The sequence below is a fragment of the Pundamilia nyererei genome, unplaced genomic scaffold (genome assembly GCF_000239375.1).
Source record: "Pundamilia nyererei isolate P.nyererei 1_Seehausen unplaced genomic scaffold, PunNye1.0 scaffold00327, whole genome shotgun sequence".
In the NCBI taxonomy this organism is placed as follows: Eukaryota; Metazoa; Chordata; class Actinopteri; order Cichliformes; family Cichlidae; genus Pundamilia; species Pundamilia nyererei.
The window spans coordinates 360,054-381,871 of record NW_005187728.1 but is presented as its reverse complement, the minus strand read 5'-3'; the positions used below and the strand labels follow the sequence as shown (position 1 = coordinate 381,871).

The 21,818-nt window shown below is 40.9% G+C and overlaps 1 protein-coding gene across 1 annotated transcript in view; it reads right to left on the bottom strand.

The window, feature by feature from the left end:
- Positions 1 to 20,190, bottom strand: part of LOC102207009 (uncharacterized) — a 27,679-nt gene extending 7,489 nt beyond the window's left edge. The window contains exons 1-2 of the mRNA XM_005751802.1: positions 19,909 to 20,190; positions 1,602 to 1,654 (exon numbers count right to left, since the gene is read on the bottom strand). Of these exons, the coding sequence (XP_005751859.1) occupies positions 1,602 to 1,633 (32 nt within the window). The 5' untranslated portion in view covers positions 1,634 to 1,654; positions 19,909 to 20,190. The remainder of the gene's footprint in view (positions 1 to 1,601; positions 1,655 to 19,908) is intronic.
- Between the last annotated feature and the right edge of the window lie 1,628 nt (positions 20,191 to 21,818).

Below are 21,818 nucleotides of genomic sequence, written 5' to 3'. Positions count from 1 at the left end.
ATGGATTATCTCAGTTGTTCTCCTGACTGAAGTTTGGTCCTTTTACAGCATCCTGCCAAGCGATTGCATTTGTCCCTAACCATCAGGAATCCTCGCGTTAACTTTTGTCGAGTGGAAAGAAGTTAGCGTTCATCCTCCAGCTTCACTGTGTTTATGTTATGCTAACATAGCTGTGTCGCTAGCGATCACGTAGGACATCATTATATACCAGCTAGGCCAACTTCAGTAACCCTACAAACGTCACTGCTTAGTTTTCTGTCTTCATTTATGTTGGAAGTGATAGCAGAGCTGTACATTTTAATTTTTTCAGAAATCTCTCAGTCAGAACATGCTATATCATGTTTAGGTGGAAGCTAGCGAGCCAACTTCCTGCTAACTTCTAACTCCGTTGAATTGAATAAATTCTGTTTTCATAGATGCCTGGATGTTAAACTTAATTGTTACACCTGGTAAAGCAGCAACACTGATCATTTTATTACAGATGAAATAATTTAGACCGTTTTAACTCTTTAACAGTGTTCGTTTGACTTTGGGACCTGAAGCGGACGGAGTTTTGGACCCAGATTACTCAGTGAGGCTCCTGACTACGGTAGCCGTAATGCTCTGACAATTTATCAAGCAGTGTAGCTTCGTAGCTTAGCAAGCTTACTAAAACAGTTTTTGACAGATTTTTGAGCGCCGTGTATCAAGTAAAATTGGTTAAAGGTCAGTAAACACAACCAGAATTCATACATAAGGCACACCGGATTATTAGGCGCACTGTCGATTTTTGAGAAAATTAAAGGATTTTAAGTGTGCCTTATAGTGCGGAAAATACGGTATATCATATATGTGGGGGTTATTTTCTTAGCTGTTCTGCAAGAAAAGATCAGGCAATCCCCGTTCAGCTAGTGGTTACACCAAGACAGAGTGAGAAAAAAAGTGGGAGATAATTATCTGAGTGAGCATTTTATATAGCTATAAATACAGCTAAAAGTCACAGCGTGATTAACTTGTAAATAGTGATTTTTTTTTAAGTGATACTGCAGTTGTGAAACCTGACTTTATAACCCCTGATGAAAACCTTGAACATTTCCAAGAATCAATCCTTTTAATAAACTGAAACAATCAGCTTTAAGATAAAATGCACCCACTGGAAAACCCTGTGCCAACACCAAACTGTCTAAAATAACATTTTGGCCTATTCCAAAATCAAAACTACTCTTTTTACTTTAGTCAAATCATCTTTTTGGGAAGAAAAACAAATTCCTACTTGCATGAAAGTCTTTTAGTTTTGTAGCTGCATGACACTAGTTATAAACCCTTAGCAAACTCAAAGTGACCCAACAGGTAAATATGGAAGTGGTGTGACATCTTTATATGGTTTTCTTGTAATTCTTTACACACAGCCCTTCCTGGTAGAGCAACCCTTCCTCTTTCTCTTCCCTCCTCCCTCCTCCTTTTCTCCGTAACAGGAGTTCTTGAGGGAGTTCTTGATTACTGTGGGGTTTTACTGAGCATCAGTGTTGTGACAATATACAAAAAGGACGATGACTGCGTAAGACGGAGAAGTGGCGCACAAAGAAAAGAACAGAAACACAACAAGAGGAAACACTTCTCACCTTTTAATCATCCGGCAGCATTGGCACCCCATTTGGCTAGCTGTGTCGTGGAGCTGCAGAGAGACATGAACAAAGTTATCAAAGTTTAATCACACAAACACCCTTCAACTAAACTGAGCACGCAAACTCTCAGGTGTCAAAGCGTGCACATATTGTTTTCACCGCAAGGAAAGGTTGCAGTTTACTATACTGCACACACACACACTGCTGTGTGGGTTTAGGAACCAGAGCTTTTTCAGGGCTCTCCTGAAGATTTCACCCCGTGTTTTTGCTCTGCCCTTGCTTTTGGATGCTATTAGAACATCGGCATGAAAACTGTCTGCCTGAAGTGCCGATAGAGATGTTATTGCCATTCATCACTGTTGTGTGAGTGTGTTGTACCCATGTGCAGGATGAGAGTGACCTTTTCTCTCCTGGTGGTATGTTTCTTCAGGCTTTGGCATTTCATTGCCTGGATAAATAATTAATCACCGAGTCTTGAACGGGCTTGTCTGAACGCGAAGGAGAGAGGCAGAGATCGAGGGAGGTAGAGGACACCCTGTCTCTTTGGCGAGGAAAAGGAAAGGCTGCGTGGCCACCTGAGAAAACAACTTCTCTTCCTAACCTTACCTCTCTGACCTTGCTGCGCTTTATTTTTGGTTCTAGCTGACTCCTTCGATCAGAATAAGCTCCACGAGTGTAATGTGGTGACAGAAATTATAGGGTGACACTGAAGCAGAGACACATTGTCAACAAGGAATTAATTATAGGGGATAATGTCTTTGTCATTGCTGAAGAGAAAATTGTACACCATATCATGATGTTAGGGAGTAGCATAAAAACACTGCTGGACTTCATTTAAACGATCTGTCTGGTGTTATAAATAGCAGGCGACAGGCTGGAGACCTGTCCGGGGTCTCCCCCGCCTCCCTATGATAGCTGGGATAGACTCTAGCGCCATCCCGGGACCCTGAATTGGATAAGTGGAAGAGAATGGATGAATGTTCCTGTTCAGCTTGGAAAACTGAGTAATTTTTGTAAACACAGAAAAAAAAGATAAATAATTTAACATGTACAGTAGATGCAGTTCATATAATTGGACTTAGATGGAGGTAAACTTAAATGAGTTGGTGGGATTCAAATAAATAAGTTGGAAGTAGGCCTCATTGAAGCAACCACTTGATCCACTTTTACTGCTGTGATGGCAGCAATTCAAGGTTCCTGTTCTCAGCATTACTATGTGATAACATAGTATAACATAACATGATTACTCATCAACTCCGGGGATATCATTATTCATTATGTATTCAACGCCAAAACATTCTGCTATTCTTAGAGGAAACATCCCTGAACGGGAAACCATAAAAAGATGTGGCATGAGGTCACCTGGCTAGGAGTTAGGCCCAGACTGGCAATTGTTTCTGACCTCAAAGTCTATCGTTCAACGGTTTGCAAAATAACTGCAATCTTAATAATGAACGCAGAGACACCGCCAACACTTTGCAATCAATCTGAGTCGGTCTGTGCCGATGAGCACAAGTCATCTGCAACGTGCCTCTTTACAACAGGAGACTCGACTTAGCCGGTTGCCAACTGGTTGTGGTTTCAGATGCTGACGTCATTATGCTGTTCATTATAGATTCACAGATACCTTCGTGTAACTTTTACTTTCTCTATAAAGATTTTGCATCTTTGCTCAGGTAAATCTAAAGAGCGCGTGGGTGTTTGGGCTTTTAGTGATGGAGAAAAATGGGTGGTGCTGGATTTATAACCCAAGGCAAAACCAGAGCATCGCTGTGAAATGAAATGCAGCACAGTAGTTTTAGTTTTACCTCAGTTATCTTGTTTTTATACATTAAAAGAAAGCTGAAAATAAAATCTGACTAATCACTCAGCCCTAGTAGACGACCAACCTACAACAAGCATCACACTGGGATCAATTTATTGTTGTGCTGTGGTCATTTTATGATTTGTTCACCATTAGAAACCAGCATGGAACACATGAACGTGCCACCGCTCGGGCAATCTGTACCCATTACTCCTGAGTATTTTTAAGCTGCAGTAAGACCAAGCTTGTATGATGTAAAAGGTCTCAGGTGCTGTGGGACTCGATACATCTTTGTTCATTGTCCTGAAGGAAATGAGCCAAGACCTCAGGTGGACTCTGTTTGGAGTATTGCTTTGAAAAATGCTTGTGGGACCGGCAAATTTGCTTCTCGTGTTGGATCGATTGAAGAAAAGCAAACAAGGGTGTGTTGATTTATATAATGGTACAAGCCGCCAGACAAGCAAGGCTATCACTCCATCACGGCTGGGTCACTCCTTTTTTTCATTCCCCCACCCCGTTTTTTAAGCATGCAAGCCGGCATTTTTTGTGGAAAAGCAACAAAGCATGACTTAGCTCTCCCAAGACGTCTAATTATCCTCCTACAGGTCTGCTGCTGTGTGCAAAGACATATAAGGAATCCAGAGCCAGAGGTGGGTGTACGCACTGAGCACGCAGGGAAAAAAAACAACAAAAACCTCAGCATGCACACAGAATCAATCTCGGTAGCACGCTCTCGTCTCAGAGTGGCCTCTGTCCTCTTCTCTCACGATTTGAGGTGGGCTTGACTTTAACATGGCTGAAGCCATCTCCTCAGCAGCAATTCATCTACATTTTCATGGGGACCTCTGACACATTCGCAGCTACTTATGAGAAAGCCAAGGGGGTGCAAAACGCTGACTGCAATTCATAGCGGCAGAGAGGCCCAGCGGTTTGACAGGCTGCGCTTTAAATAGAGGACTCTGTTTCACACACTGTTGCTCTGGTGAGCACCCGCCCTGCCGAAGTGTCCCTTATCTTCTGGAAGGGAGTGAGAGAAGAGGTAATTTCCCAGCGGGTTTCAGGAACTATCGCATTAATGGAGAGCCAAAGTCACTAGGAGCCGACTTTTACAATTACAAGTCACATTCAGGCAGGTCAATAATCATCTGACAAGCTCCTGCTCTCAACCCTCCGATCGCTCAGGCTGCTGGATGTGCAGCCTTGTCCCTCCTCCTCCTCCTGTTTTCTTGTTATGCCGTGGCATTTCTTTCCTTGTGCATTATGTATATTCCACATCTCAGAGACTTGTGTCTGCTGATTTCTGCTCTGTATGCCCTCGAGGATGTTTTAATGTGCTGCAGTCTTGCAGGCTGCTGGGACTCTTTGGGGAGCATCCTCAAACTCGGGGCCTCCTCTGCCAAATACTGTATCTGTGCAATAAGTGGTCCTAAACCCTTTTGCATAATTGCATCTGTCTGAATTGTTAGAAATTCATTATGTCTATGAATAACTTTAGCACATTCTTGGCACCTCGTTTTCACTCCAGATTAAAAACAACAAAAAAAACACAACAATGTGGGAGCACATGGATTATAAAGTGCTGTGACAGTGGACTAATTAAGGGAATTACTAACTTCAATTTGACTCACTCCTCTGTGTTTTTCCTGTATTAAAAAAAAAAAAAAGCCACATGTGGTAAAATGAAGATTTCAAACATATTTCAGTCAAAAGATCTTTTTTTTTTTTAACTGAACAAACAACAAGTGTTACTGTCCCATGGCTTTGCGCCGTTTCGCATTCTTGTTTGACATTACCGAGTCTCTGATTACTGTTTTACTTCACGGTTACTCTAATGATGAAGGTGTGGTTTAAACATTCACCTAGTACGTAAAAAAGAAAAAGAAAATGCCAGATCACATGTCTCGGGTTGTGTCAGGAGGGACCTGCTGTGGTGACCCCACAGTGACTAAAATGTAAAGTGTTTTATATTTTATATACATGTGGTATATATTTTTCCATTAGCTGTAAACAAGTTTGCAGTGATTTTGTTGTTCTATTGACACATGGCGATAAACCAGAACACTTACTTCTGTACAATATAACACATTTACACACAGGCTAAGTTTTTATCTTTACTCTTTGCTTTTTCTCAGACAGTCAAACAACACTGAGCCTGTGTTAACTTTACATGTTGATGTTGGTAACCAGCTTCGAGCTTTTGCCTTTTGCTGTTTAATAACAGGGGTTAATTATGGCGTCTTGTTTACATCGTGTTTTTTTGTATATTCTGGCCCAACCCTGTACAAACAGAAGGATAATTCAAGCAGATAATCCCATTTGAGAAACTGAAACATGTATTTTTTCTTCTTCTTTACCTTTATCAGTCAGGATGTTTATGGTTTTGTTCCCCGACTGTCCAAAAGAGAAGCGTCACATATTATCTACTATATCTGACATTTCCCTACAACAGTGTTTATACACAGAGGGCTGATGTTTTATCGCTAGACAAAATCTGCTTACGCCAAATATTTGAATATGAGCAAGGCAAAGTCTCCAAACAGAGCATTAAATGCTAATACTGCTGATACTTGCTGCATGCTAAGATTTTTGTACAATTGCATAACTTAATTCTGCTTTTTTGATCTGCTGCTCAAAAGATAATAATTTCCATTAAGTGCAATATTAAATTCACCACAAAGACAAGACAGCACAAGATCTCAAAAATATTTAGCCCTGCAGTCGATCTCATGACTTTCCCTCTCATGTGTCAAATCATGGGAATTGGAAAAGGTTAGGAAAACCTGAGAGCGTGATGCATGCCACACTATTTTTATGAGTATTATTTTCAGTCCAAATATTTTTAATACTCCTATAGTTTGGTAACCTAGAATCAAATATCCCACAATTACTCTGGTTTTGAGATGAGTTTTTATGAGAAGCCACACAAAACAAAAACATCTGAATCATTTAAAAAAAAAAACAACAACCTCAAATTAAGGTTTACAGTAGGTTATGTAAACTACTGAGGAAAGATGTTGAAATAAAGATTCAAACAAACAGTAGAAATTCTGACTATTTCTGTTTATTCTCTCCAGAGGAAACTTACACCTGAGGGCCAGGTGCGTGTATATTTTGCTGTGTTTTGGTTTACATCCAGGGAGGACACACCGTCAGGCGGAATGACTAATGGCTGGCTGCCTGGGTTGGAAAAAGCTGTTTTGCATCAGAATGGAGTTGGGTTGCAAATTTGCAAGGCAAAAACTGGTTCTAGGTTGTGTCAGTGCTGACAATGTGATTGTAGTGTTACCTGCCTCGGGCTACTCCTTCTGCTGCTGGTCAGCACAAACGGCTCGCAGTCAGAGGGGAACTAGTCCTGCCGGCCAGAGATGACACAAATGCTTCTTAAAGTGGCAAAGGGCCGATGAGTAACTCAACGGTTATGTCACAGCTCCGATAACTAAGAGACATTAGCATTAAAGCCCAAGACAACTCCCAAAACCCCGGCTTACAGAAAACGACCAGACAAACACGATTAACAGGGCAGGCTCTTGTATGTTCAGGCTCCTCGGTGTCTAGTTGCCATGCTGTGTTTGCAGAGTAAATAGGCACTGATACGCAGGGAGAAGGGAACAAGTGCAGTGCACATCCGCGAGTTCCCATCACTATTATGTGTTATAAGATCAACCTTTGGTAAAGCAAATCGATTGTTTTTAACGTGGTGCACGTGACGGGCAGTCAGAGAGTCGTTTCGACCGTTTTTCTTTTTTATGCAAAGATTTTGTGTATGTGAAAGTTGTCACTCGAAAAAGGATCGCCCGTCTCTTCTTCTCAACGTTTAAGAAACTTTACGGCATCACTGAGGCCACGCTTTGGCTTCAGGGTCAGCCGAGGGCACTGGATTCATCTGGGAGGTGTGGGAACGACCAGCAACAAACACCAAGTCACTAAAGACAGGAACAGAGGTCAGACTGATGACCAGCAGCAGGTTATTTAGCCGCTATCGAGCTCAACAGTTGCTGTTTTAGACTATTTAATGTTGGAATAAGCTGGCAAATGGCTGTGTGTGATGGTGTATATAAATATATCTGTGTGGTTGTTTACAGAAGAGATTCCTCTAGTGTCAATCTACTACATTTATTTTCCAACTGTAGTTTCTAGAAAATTCTTCAAATATTTTATTTTTGTCTTCAAATGAAATAAAACTGTGGTTAGCACTGTGACACCATAGCAAGAAGGTTCCTGGTTTGAATACCAGCATTGGCTGGGGCCTTCCTGTGTGTAATTTGCATGTTCTTCATGCCTTTGTGCCTCTGGGCTTAGTCTTGTAGTCCAAAGACATGCATGTTAGGTTAACTAAAATGTTAAAATGTGACTGTGGTCAGCTGGCTCCAAAACCAAGTCAATCCCCAAAGACTCGCAGGTTAAAATGCAGCAGAAAACGTGTTTATGGCCTAGTAGAAAAGGTAGTTTTCCTCTGTATAGCTTGTATGAATATTAATAAAGGATGTAACAACTCATTTGTTTAAATTAAAATATTAAGGCTCATAACTGATTAAGGGCATGGATGCTTTGGCTCAAAAATATGTGCAGCCACTGGTTGTTGTAGCTTTCAGTCACACAAGTATCTGAGATGGACGTCGAAATCTTGCTTTTTTTGTTGTTTTGCACCAATTTCCATTAATTTATTTGAAGAATAATCTGACTTGGTGTGCACTAAGAGTCCTTATACTTTTTTTATTTATTTTTTTTACAGTGAATGTTAGGTAATACTACTAAGCACGTGTCTTTGACTGTTGGCTTCAAATGAACCCCCGATACTCAAAATGCAAGAGCCGAAGTTTCCAAGCAAGAGTTCAAAAAGTAATAGGGAGGCTCTGTTCGCCTTTTCTATACATGTCCAAAACACACGAGCAGCATGAGAAGTACAAGTGATGGAGCTGAGGTACAAGCCCATCTGTAACGAGCCTTTAAACCCTCCACCAGGCTTTACAGTTAGTAACAGACTCATTTCAGAACATCCAAATGACCAATCACGTTCCCCTGGAGACTTTCCAAACTCATAATGAGACTGACGATTCAATCTGTGCATCAAATGACTATCATTCATTCAGATATTTGCCATTGTTGGCTGGCAATAATAGTCCTTTATCTGCTCTCTGTGCCACTCAACAGATTATATATTGCTCCTGTTTTTTATGATAGGGAAGATCGTCGGACAATTACTGAAGGGGAGAGATATTTCAGCTCAGGCAGCTTGGCTGGGCTCCCATTTTTCTCGCTTTCTGGGTTTTCTTCAGGGGAAATTGAAACATTTCATCTTGGAGAAACAGGTGCAATAAAGGTGAGATTGCTGTAGAGTGTCCTCTAAATGTGGAATGGATTGAAATCCAGGGGATACCTGAAGAACTGGCAGGCAGAGCCATTTGTGAAGGGTTGCTGGAGGTGGAAAAATCTAATCTGGAAAGATGAGGCTTGAAATAATTCTTCCTACAGAAAGAGTCGGGTTAAAGGTGATTTGACCTGTTCAGAATTTTGTTTGGAAACGGAAGGTATCGTCTGTGGGTGGAGGAGTTATTTTTATAATAACACGAGATGAGTGGTTGATACAACAACTGAAAAGGTGACTTGTACTCTCTGCATATAGGGCAGCCATACAGCAGGTACCTCGATTCAGGGAAAAACAGCTAATACAATTTTAAACCATTCAAGTCAGGAGTTAGAGATGAACTCTAAATGTCTGTTTTCATTTCAGCATTTATAAAAGAAGTAAATAATTACAACTCAAAAGTTTCAAGGGGCAGAAACACTAATATTACAAAGTTTACAAGCAGATGTTGATTTAACCTATCTGATAACTCATTGCTCACGAGTCGCACAGGCCTAGAGACCGGCTGGCGACCGTTAGCCAGCCATTGACACTGCTTTCTGTCCAGTTGGTGAGCAGTTGCTGGTAGTCCTTAGCTGAAACTGGTTGCACAGATGTTCAGAGTGCTGCACTGAAAAACTCCTTGTGATCGCTTTGACAGCAGATTGCCTGCAGTTTGCATGGAAGATACCAACTTGTCTGCAAACCTTCACCAGCTGCTCATCGAGCAGTAGTGAAACCTGTAAGTGCAACACAAGCCAAAAACAGAGACAGTTTGCCTTCACGAAAAAAAACATTTGAAACATGGTTGTTTCAAGTGCGTTCAACATTTCCAGTTTGCATAACGGGGAAAACACACTGTAGTGACCAGAGTTTGCCAGCTGGTAGCCGATCCACCGCCAGTCGATCGCTAAGCCTACGTGATGGAGGCATAATAAGTATAACCAAATTCACAACATATCCTATAATGTTTTAATGAATACTGTAGAATTGGTATGTTGCTAAGATATACAGGAAGCTTACAGCAACTCCAGAACCTTTTTCTTTAACAAATGAGGAACATTTTTTAGAAACAGCTACCAGATCAAATCATTGTTTTCACGTCTTAGTTTTTATTTGAATTGCACCATGCTATACGAGAGGCTCAATAAAATTTTATTTGAATGCTATTTCCACGTTAAAATCATCAGATGTGTTTAATACTATAAGACACAAACTTTAAAAGACAGACAAAGGTGTCACTGTTGTTGAAACCCTACCTCAAAACACAAAAGCCTCTTTGAGATATCCTTCCCCGAGTGTCATATATCTGATACCATCAGTTTATAACGTAGGGCTGAAATCCATCCACAAATTGTTTCTGTTTCAATGAGAGTTTAGTTGCTGCTCCAAATATTACACATACCAACACTATAGCCAAAAATACTGGTAGACAAGGGTTGGATACCAGAACAGGGAGCTGGAATAACAATAGGGGTTTGCTAATAGGCAAAGTAAACACCCTGTTTGCTTCTCTGCTGACGGTCTTTGAACAAAAATTCACAAAGGTACTGCCTGAGGTGCAGATATGAATATTTCTAAGGAAGGTTTCTAATGAACGCTCCAACAAAGAGGCCGAGTCTTTTACAGACAACATGCTTCTGTTGCTGTGTGAATCCAGTCATCTGATAGATCTCTGAAAAGTCTGCCTTATGTAACCTGTGTGTCACATTATAAAGTCATAATATAATATAATAATAATAATAATCTTGACACTTGCTCCGGGCTAGTTGAGTGTTTCTGTGCATTTAGGCTCAGTGAGAAGGGCGATCGTGTTCATGCTGGTGACACTGGTAAGGTGTGGTGATGGGAAAAGTGGGCCAACTGGTCTGACATTCATCTCTCTGACTGTTATTTCAGTTTGTTTATTTTCTCTGTCTGCAGTGGATGTTGTCATTGTGCACATTTCCATCACTACGATCCACGTCATGCATGTTAAAATGTAGACGAGGGCCGCGTGTTTTTCACCTTTACTTTCACATGTGTAATAAAATGAAACGATTATTTTATTATCTAGCGTATATATCATTATCTCTCTATTTGTACTTCAAAAATGTTGGAAACATTCATCTAAACTCAGAAGTCAACTGTGATGCTTTAATTCATGGATGTCATACATGGCAGCTTTTCCTATTGCTTAGACCTCCTTCATGGCCAATTATACTACAAAGTAATTAAGTATAGATGAACAATAAAATGATAGAAAAAGTTCCAGTTTCTTTCCTAGAGAAATGTTGGTTCTTTTTACATTTTTCACCAAACTTTTACCAAATCTGTTTTTAGGTTCTCTGATAGCTCTCTTGGTTGAGCAGGTGACCCACGTGCTGAAAAGCTGCAGGGCAGCTGCATGTCATTCCCCTGTGCCCTGTCCTTGGTTTCCTGCCTAATAAAGGCTAGAAAAGCAATTTTATTGGATTTGACTGATGAGTTTTTATTTCTTGGATCACGAGGACCTTAAACACGGCTTGTACAGTTACAGCTCACACCCTGTTCATTGAGGCAGGCGTTTTAAAATAAAATGCTGATATGAAACAAGACAGCCGCCCAGGTGTGAGTTGGCCTAAGGGGCCGGGGCATGGGACAGATATTCTTAGGTTTTACTTTCAAATATCAACAAAGACATTTGAAAAGAAATCTTTTCACTTCTAAACAAATACAGGGCGACATTTGTTAGGTTTTCATCAGACAAATCGCAACGGCTCGTTTCAGATCAGCCAATTAAACCTGAGTATACGCGTCTTGGTTCAGAGGTTGTTCAGCAGAGGAAGTAAACATTTTCTCATATTTACACCAGAAGTCTATGTGTAAAATCCTCATTTATCATGGAAAAGTTAACCGACAGGTCACCTGGAACTCATGGGTGCTCTTTTTTGCTTCACTACAGAAGTGTTAAAGTTTCTCAGTCAGCTTATCGCTGGCAGATCGTGAGTAAGCAGTTAGACTGAGTTCACTGAATGCAGCAAATACAATTTCTGTTCAAAGTAGAAAAAGCCAGAGCTGAGAATTTCTGCTTGTTTCATATCTCCTTGAAAGCACAGTTGATTTCTATCTGGATTTCTTGATTAACCTATACAAGGATGCTGCATTCAAGAGCGTCTGTGGCCTTCGGCCTTGAGCTGATGTCATCAGATGGTGCCCAACTTTCCCTGGGTGTTTTGACCCTTTACTGTGACACCCTCCAGTTGGTGACTCAGCAGTGGTGGCCAAATCACTGCCAACCACCCCCGGGCTTCCAGCACTCCTCCTTCCATTTATACCAAACCAACAAGGGCTCTTTCTGCTGCTTCCCCAATCATGCACATAGTTGTATTTTGCTTATTCCATGAAACTCCGAGTGCAGTGAGCACCGCACTGTGGATGCGGACTGGGAAACCTGTACGGAAACAGCCACGGTTGCCACCTTTTGTCTGTACAAACCTGGAGGTTGTCTTGATATTTTAGGCTCTGCCTTTCATACGCTTCACAACCTTCAAAACCACAAGCTGCTTAGACAGCTCTGTCCAGACGACTACGTCAGGCTTGTCTGGATGATCATGTTCCATCTTACCAAGTTAATGATAAGCCAATAAAATTACAGCTCTCTCTGTTGATAGAAGTCAATGTAGCATCTTTCTCTCTCACCTATATGACAGTAATCATTCAAATAAGATGTTCTTTGTTTAATTACACTTTGGATCTCGTGTTTACGTGAAAACAACAATGATATATATCGGTCACTGTTCCCTCAACTTACAGACATGCCCTGAAATGCACCAAAAATGATACTGCCTGTGGACACTGAATGAATATCAGGGTATTCATATATTTGTGTATAGCTCTAAAGGAAATGTGTGACAGTGTGGCTGTTTTAATCACTACACACAGGCACAGATAAAGCAGCTCTGTGGACATGCTGATTCAGTGTGGACAGTGTGTCAAAACCAAAACACCAGCAGCCATTTGCTGCAACCGCTCTTCCCGAACACAAAAAGCAAGAGATCTCAGAGGGATCGAGACAGGAGGAGTGCGGTGCTGTCATAAGACTGGACTGCTCATGACAACTGTGACTGCAGTGTCACCCTCGCTTTGGCAGTTCGAGCAGGTGTGGGGCAGTGAGATAAAAATGGCCCTTTTATCACCTGAACTTTCAAGCTTCAGTCTGTGACACGAGATCATTTCCTTGCTGTAAAGCAGAATAATTCGTTAACTCAAATAGATGAATTTAAAATGTATACACAATATGGGTGCACCTGCTCGTTAACATAATCATCTTATCAGCAAATCACATGGCAGCAACTCCGTGCATTTAGACAGGCAGACATGGTTGAGACGACCTCATGAAATTCAACCTGAGCATCAGAAAGATGAAGAAAGGTTTGAGCTGATCTGAAGGCAACAATAACAAATAACCACTCGTTACATATTAAGACATGCAGAAGAGCATCTCTGCATGTCAGCAGTTCAGGCTGCTGCTGGTGTAATGATGTGGGGGATAGTTCGTTGGCACACTTTGGACCCCTTATCGCCAACTGAGCATCGCAGCTTTTACGACCACAGTGTACCCATCTTCTGATGGCTGCTTCCAGCAGGATAACGCTTCATGTCACAAAACTCAGATCATCTCAAACTGGTTTCTTCAACGTGACGATGAGATCACGGTGCTCAAAAGGCTGTGACGGCTCAGAAATGATCTTTAAATAAAAAAAAAACAGTATCTATGATAAATAATGAATTAGTCATAATGGCACTAAAGCCGAAATAAGAACCACCTTGTAGATTTGGAGCCTTAACCATCCTGTCAGATACCTGTATCACACACAGAGTTAAACTAAACTAAACTAAACCGGATCAACAACCGATTCCATTTTGCTGAGCTGCGAAGCTGCTGACTTTTATCACACACATATGCGTGCACGCCTTAAAACAAACATACTCCCAAAGCAATACTGAAAAGAAAGCAATTATTGACTGGATTTCCTCGTAATCACCAGCGACTGTTGTCACCCTCTGCATTTCCCCGCTGAAAGGAAACTGTAGCCTTCGATAAGGTGGTCAATTTAGGCCTCTTATCTGCCCGGAGGCTTTTAAAATCAAGCTGAAATGTCAATACGCTATTTTAAAGTCGGTGTAGTGTCCCATGGCTTTATCCTGCTTTTCATAACTTGCTATACAACGAAGATGAGATAACCTTGCACACCTGATAATGCTTCCCACAGAACTTTTGAGCATTTCATCAGTATTTTCTGCAGCTCGCACAAAGACGGGAAGAACTCTTCAATGTGTGGCACGAGACAGACAGAGTCTCTCCTTCAAACTGACACTCTGGATTTTGTGTGTTTGACAAGTGAGCTCGGCTAGCTGACGCTGGGGTGGCTGATTTGAATGAGCCAGGTGTGATTAGGCGAGTGTATCCATGGTGAGTTGTCAGGGCAACCCATTTACGTGAAGTCATTCCTCATTAGCGGACAATCTCGGGCATTCTTTTCACGTTAAACTCCACGTACGGCCTGCTGTGTAAACAAGTGCGTGCACGATCACACAACGTGTTAGCGGTGTGTCATTGCAAAATATGAAAATATCTCCTCTAATTTTAGCTGCGAGTGCATGCGTGTGTGTTTGCGCATGTGTAATATGATGTGCTGTGTACAAACATCCTTTTTGTGATGGCCTTGGGCGGCAGTCTGATGAAAACAAGTCCTGTCTCCTCTCTAATACCCAGCAGCCCACACTGATCAATAGCTCTCCCTTCGGCTCGCTCTCTCACACTGCTCACAGACCTGCTGCTGTTTTTCCTCCCGTGGATCCTCCTGACCCAGGAGCCCTCCACAGCGCTTTAGCAAGTAAACAAGCCCACAAAGAGCCTGAGAAGAGTTCAGTTTTAAATAACGCACAGCCAGCCAGGCAGAACTGAATTTAAAGAAGTTCAGCTAATAAAAAAGTGGACCAAGGCCTGCAGCTAATATGAAGTGTTTTCATTTTCCCCACGGTGATGTCTCCAGATGTTATTCTTTTATCTCTAAACCACTACAAAACTCAGAGATTCAATTTACCATAAACTCAAGTTTTCACACTTTTTATTTGCTTGGTTAAATCACAATAATCATTTGCCTGCTACCAAGACCGCTGCAGATTAATTTTTTTAATCTGTTTTCATTAACCGTTTCCCTGTCTCCTGATCTCTTTCTATGAATTTACAACAGAAATAAACCTCTCAACTTCAAGAGGGTTTTTACACCTATAGGCCATTTGCTTGAGTCCAAATCAGTTGATGAGTTTCAAGTGAACTAAAAGGCGTCACTGCAAACCACGTGAGAACATTCTGTCTGCTTACTGGCCAGATGTGTACGAGGTCAGAGCAGGAAGAGCTTATACTGGAAGAAGGTGCTGTGTTCTGGACTATTGAACAATATGGAAGATGTACTGCAGACATTCTCTGCTACATCCCAGAATGCAAAGCATACCTGGCTGCAGGAAGGTGTTAAGCCCAAACATGTGTACACCTAGTAGTTGGTTTCTGTCACATTCACCCATAAAGTAACCCTTCTGGGGTTCGTTTGGACCCAGACTGCAAAAACCTCCTCTCAGCTGTCACTCTCTACACCCGAGTGCGACTACAGTGTTCACATCTGCATAAACCAACTGCACCATGGTGCACAACAGGAACACTTGAAGTGCTCTTTTTCCTTTTGACTGATTTTTAAGTTGTTTTGTGTAGAAAAGTGAGAATTTCCTGGTGCCCAAGGTGACCCACTGTGGGTCAAACAAAACAAGTTAATGATTAAAAAGCAGGGACTGGCACATGTGGGATTTGTGGAGCTCCTGCTGCTGCTCCGTTCTGGTCCTGTGCCGGTGTTTTTGCCCTCTCCGTTCCTCGCAATCCTTCCATTTGTGTTATCATCATTTGCTTTTCGCGTGCACGATATCTCATATACTTGTGAGCTTGTGCAGGCACCCCTTTTAACCACTGATACGGACTTGGACATATTTAAAGTGACCAAACTGTTGATTAATTATTCAGTATAATGAATCGTGGTCTTTGCAGCAGCCCGAAGTATCATCTTGAAATTAATAAATCAAAGCAAAACAGATGAAATGAATGTAAAATGCACACTGGTTCATGTTTTCTTGATGATTGTTGCCCTTGAACAGAAGTCAAACATTTGAATAAAAATAACCCTCTTCTATAAAGAAAATAAAGGCCAGATGCACATCCAGTGACAGGGCGTTCAAAGGAAAGTCAGATTTACACAATAAATGTTAATGATAAACCAAAAACAAACAGACCACAAAGTACACAAACACTGCACTGCCTGCTATGGAACAAAGTTTTGTTGCTGTATAGCTACTCTGACAATAAAGTCTTATCTCCCGAAGGCCAGATTTACATCAATGGTTTATTCATCAGAGGGTCACTATCATTAAAGTAAAGGCTTCAGATCATCAGCTAGCAGGTAATAATAGATCAGCACGCTTTTATTCTGACTGTATGGTGGCAGAGCATGACAAACTGGTCTTACATAGTCCTGATACTCCCAAAATGTTCTTTCACTCAACCTCAATCTTTCCATCAGGCTAAAGATTAATAAATGCTATCTACCTGCTATCTTGCTAGCAAATACAGAGGCTAGCATCATGTGAACTTTAAGTGCTGCCAATGATCCTGATGACCCTTTTGATGGATTCTCTAAGGGCGTTTTCACACCTACAGTTAATTTACTGTGGTCCGAATCAGAAAAGAAAAAACTCCAAGTGAGCAAAAACACATCACTACAAACCTCGTGATTTCGGACAGTTAGTTGGCTCATTGGTCGGAAGCAAAAACAGGAAGAAAGCAGTGTGGCCTGGTGGATAACGTAGAGAATTCTCATTAATTTTACAGCCAGTTGCAAACCCATAGTGAACATGTGGGTTTGCATGTACATTTATGTACTCAGAAGGACTTTTTTATTACCTCAGAAGTTAGCATGCTAGCTTCTATGCAAAGACGATATACCAAGTTCTCACTGAGAGATTTCTAAAATCTGCTAATACTTTAGACTTGAATAAAAGACAGAAAACTGAACAGCAGCAACTTTGGAGGGTTTTTGAGGTTGGGCTAGGTGCCATTTAATTGTGTGGTACTTGGTGGCTAGCTACAGAGCTAGTTAGGATAATATAAACACATTAGCACAGGGGTAGGGAATGTTAGTCCTCGAGAGCTGGTGTCCTGCAGGTTTTAGATCTCACCCTGGGTCACCACACCTGACTCAAATGATTAGGTCATAACCAGGCTTCTGGAGAACTTCAAGAGATGTTGAGGAGGTAATTTAGCCATTTAAATCAGCTGTGTTGGATCAAGGACACATCTAAAAGCTGCAGGACACCGGCTCTCGAGGCCTGTAGTTCCTTACCCCTGCATTTAGCAGAATGAAGATGGAGGATGAACATTTAATTTGTTCCCCTCAGTAAAAGTCAATTTGAAGGTCCCTGACAGCCAGCCACAAATTAAATCACATGGCAGGAAAAAGACGCCAAAAACTGAGCCAACTTCAATCAAAAGAACGGTCGAGATGATCCATCCACAACATGAGGTTAGTCATCAATATGCTACTGCGTGGTCTGGATGACTCACTATGAAAAATTCCAGATCCTAAGCTTCGTAAATCCACTCAAAATCTTGATTCACATCGCGAGCCGGGCTGTAGTTACATGGTGGGGTTTAAAACCATGACCTTAAAGATGTGCTGCGCATGAACAGGTAAAGTTGAAAAACAGAAAGGCAGAGAAAAACCACAGATTATTTTTAGAGTCTTGTTTATATTAAATAAAACACGATAAAAGCCTCAGGTAACGCAGTAGGAGCCTGGACACAGAAGCACGGTTGACACCTCATCACTTAACAAGTAGGCGGTACCCTGCCACGTCCCAGAATGCAAAGGTGTTTAAATTATACTTGTACGCCTCAGTCCACAGCTTAGTGCAACTCCCGTGTTCACACCTGCACATATAAACCACACAGAGGGGGAAGAAAGAACCTGAATTCGATTTAAACGGACTGAACTTCAAAGGTGTGGAAACACCCAAAGAAAGTGAAAATTTTCACTGAACCTACACAGATTAAATTCCACTGTTGACTATAACATGACTAACACAATTCTAAGAAACCTAAATCAGTGGGTTTTTTTTTAAATGTACTGATTTCACAATCTGTGGATGTCGGATATGCAGGTCGTCTATGACTCAGCAGCCCTACATTCACTGCCTCGTATAGTACGTCAGCCTTTATACGCTGAAGGCTTCTCATGTTGGTTTAAGCCTTTTCCCCTTCTTATTCTGGTCATTTTAGAGCTGCACCTCTTTGTTCTGTTATCTTATTGGCCTTTTAGTGATTTCTCTGCTCGTACACTTCAACACATCCACGTAAAAGAGACACATTACCTGTGCCAGCTATTTTCTACACTGTAATGTAAACAGCAGCACTGAGTTGTTCTCATGTTTGTGTCCTGATCCTGCAGCACAAAGCAAACTAGACCTGGGGCGAATGGTATTTGCATGCACTTTAAATGTCTGGGTTTGTGTAATAAGCTGCCAGTGGGTGGAGTCAGCCACTAAAGGCAAGCAAATGGGCTAATACAAACCACTGAGTGTAAATCACCAGCCAAGGCGTGGTGACTCGATCCTGCCTCACTCCACTAGTCTCCACGCTAATTTTTAGGGACATAATTTTACTCAACAAAGAAAATACTTTGAAAAGTTAAATGAGCTTTTAGGGGTGGAGCTCACACACCTGAACATTTTGCACCTTGCTGCAATCAATGGCTTTCTTTATCAACAAATCTGTGGAATAATTTGGACAAAACTGCAAGTTGAAGGAATCTTGAAAGTGACTTAAGAGTCAGCAACAACAAATCACCACCAGGGGGCGACTTGTCTGGTTCTGAGAAACATTTTTGGTTGTCTAGGTGGAAGAAAAATCCCTTGCTTTCCTTTATTTGTGACTTTCATGATGGTTTTATGGTCTCAGTTGTGAGGTTTAGGTCATATTGAATCATTTATAGTCACTTTTAATGCTCATCGGAAAGCTACTTGTCAGTCACACGCCATTAACCAATGAGCGTGCAGTGCTGATGAGTTTCACATTCAGACCCGTCCAGTTGTCGCCAAGATGGCGACAACTGGAGGCTTTCTAAGGAAACTTCCATAACCACTGGATGATGTCACAGCGGGCCCCATGCATCTTTTATACTCTCTATAATAATCTAAACGCCATCACTGACATATAACAGCTGTACACGAGGGCACGGACCCAGAAACAAAGTCTCCATTGACCCTGGGTTCACTGAGCCAGCGTGTTAGATGTGCAAACACAGCCCAAGGCCATGTACATGAGTGAGTGTGTGTGTGTGGGCACCACATCGACACCACTCCTCTTGCAACCTCCTCCTGCTCCTCTACCTGTCTGCTCCAACTCAACAAAGCTCAATAACAACAGTTTTCAACACTCTCATTCAGTTCACCTGAACATGACCAAAGAGCTCAGGGTGTTATGGAAATTTTTAGCCTGGCTTACATCCACCGAAGCATGCTTTAAATTTGAATTACAAACACTGTAGTTAAACTTCTTACACCCACATGCCAGGAAAAGACAGAGAAGAATAATAACTATTTTTATTATTATAATTATTATAAAGGTTTTTCATACATGGTAAGGGCTACATTGGGAAAATAGCTTATTAAAAAAATTATATGACATACCTATATTTCCATTAGTTGTTTTAGCGCAGTAGGTTAAAGAGTCCTACGTGCAGCAGGTGCACTCACACCTCCACTGTCACTGTAAAAAATGCCTCAAATTGTAGCTATGCTAATCAAAATACTCTAAAACCATGTGTGTGTTTTAAACATTAAAGTTTGTTTTGCTGTGGCACAGCACGACTGTAACACACTTTATTTTATTTTATCTGTGCCTGTGTTCTGTCTGCTGTGGACACTTGCGCCATATGGCTGACATCACAGCACCGGTCCACCTGTTGACGGTGAACAACCGTCAAACAGCACTTTAATAACATCTCAGCAACACTTTTCAAATTCAGCTTTTTCAAACTCACTGTAAGCAGCAAACGAAGATTAGCAATAAAACTAACACTGTTTCAACCTACCTGTCTTGGTGAGCGAAGGTGTGGCACTTTGCCCCAGGTAATCAAAAATGCACGGATGTCATTTATCTAGCTTCTCTTCCGGTCCTTTTTTTTTTTAAAAGTCACTGAGTTAAAGTTAAAAACTCAGGTAAGAAAATTAAGAGTCCGGACGACATGGTGAGCCACAGCTGCTTTCCTTAGTTTGGTTTGTTGTGTTGAGTCGCTGAAGAGTTTCCCCCTCGGTGACTCCTCAGTCCCATGTCTCCGGTGCGGGCAGGAGCGCGCTGATGGGGAGTTGCTCCGGGAAACTAGTGGACCAAAGCGGAGCTACTTCCTGTTACACCCTTCACAGTAAAAGCTACAAAGCACCCTTCTTCTTTGCTAACTTGATTTTAATTTTATTTAACTTATTATAATAAAAAGACATAAAAGAGCTGCAACTATCTGCATATATAATGTTGAGTGATTGTATCCCACCTCATTAATTTACGTTCAGCTTCTTATAGCGTCTTTTTTTTTAACCTTTTTATCAGCTTTATTTTTATAGTTAATTCGGCTTCTTATATTTTGTAGTTTTTACCTTAGAGAGGTGTATATTGTATTTTATTTTATTGAGGTGTTAAATCTTGTAAAACCTATTTTCTTATTGGTAATTTTAGAGTATTTGTCATAATTGATGGATTACAAGAAAATGACATGAGATTTCCTAACATTTCGATTAAAAAAAAGTATTGTTATATTTTTTTTTAATATGTCAATGTAGCTTACCATCACCAGTGTGTGAATGTGTGTGTGAATGGGTGGATGACTGGATATGTAAAGCGCTTTGGGGTCCTTAGGGACTAGTAAAGCGCTATATAAATACAGGCCATTTACCATTTACCATCTATAAATTGGCATAGTGATTTCTTTCAGTGTCTTTTTTTAGCATTAATTTCCCTCCCTTGTTTTTGATTTAAATATCTATTTGCATGCCTGCCTTTGCATTTTTTTACACACTCTGACGTCAGTTTTTGAACATGCCCATAAAAGCAGTATTTGACCCCTGAAACAGTGTATCAAGATCAAAACTTTTAAAATTAGAACACATAAATAAATTTTAGTAATGATATATACACTATATACATGTATAATGTTTTGTGGATTGCGAATCTGTTGCCAAATAACATATTTTCAAAATTGGAAATACATTTTCTTCTATTTTCCTTCTTCTTAATCCTCTCTTTCTTATCATTACAAGAATTATTTGCTTTAAGAGATCACAATCATGAACATATTGTAGTGATGAAGGCTATGCACTTCTGTTAAAAAGCACAGCATCACTGTAATTCAGATTAGTACCAGATAAAAGTCACCTCTAACAGGCATATTGATATCTGGCACAGTGGCTTAAGTTTGTATGAAGCTTTAATGAAGTGGGTCTAATCTGTGGGTGAAGGAATTAAAACTGAGTGGAATGAACGTCATTTACGTTTAATGTGACTTCCTGTCTTGACCACCTAACCCACGTCCAGCTTGACAAGCCACCACCTGACCACAGTTGATCATCTGACTTGGAAGTGATTAGAGTTGAGACTCCCTCTCCCCTTAAAGCAGCCTGGCATCCATCCAGAAAAGAAAGAAAAAGGAAGAAGTGCACTTCCTGGATGAGTTTGGCTTAAAAGTAACTCTCACATTACTTATTATTGTGCAAATGAATGAAATCTTAACTTTTTTTAGAGGAAATCTCAGGAAAATAACAACAAGAATGTATATGTGTGTTGGTCTGGATCCTTAAGCGACACTCTTATTAAATATTGATTTATTAGCAGGATGGACGAGCAACTTTTTACGGGACAAATTACTTTCCTAATAATGACATGCAACTAAAAAAAAAGTTTGAGTGTTTACAGATGCACAAAGTAAGTTCATCCTTGAAGGGATCAAAAAAA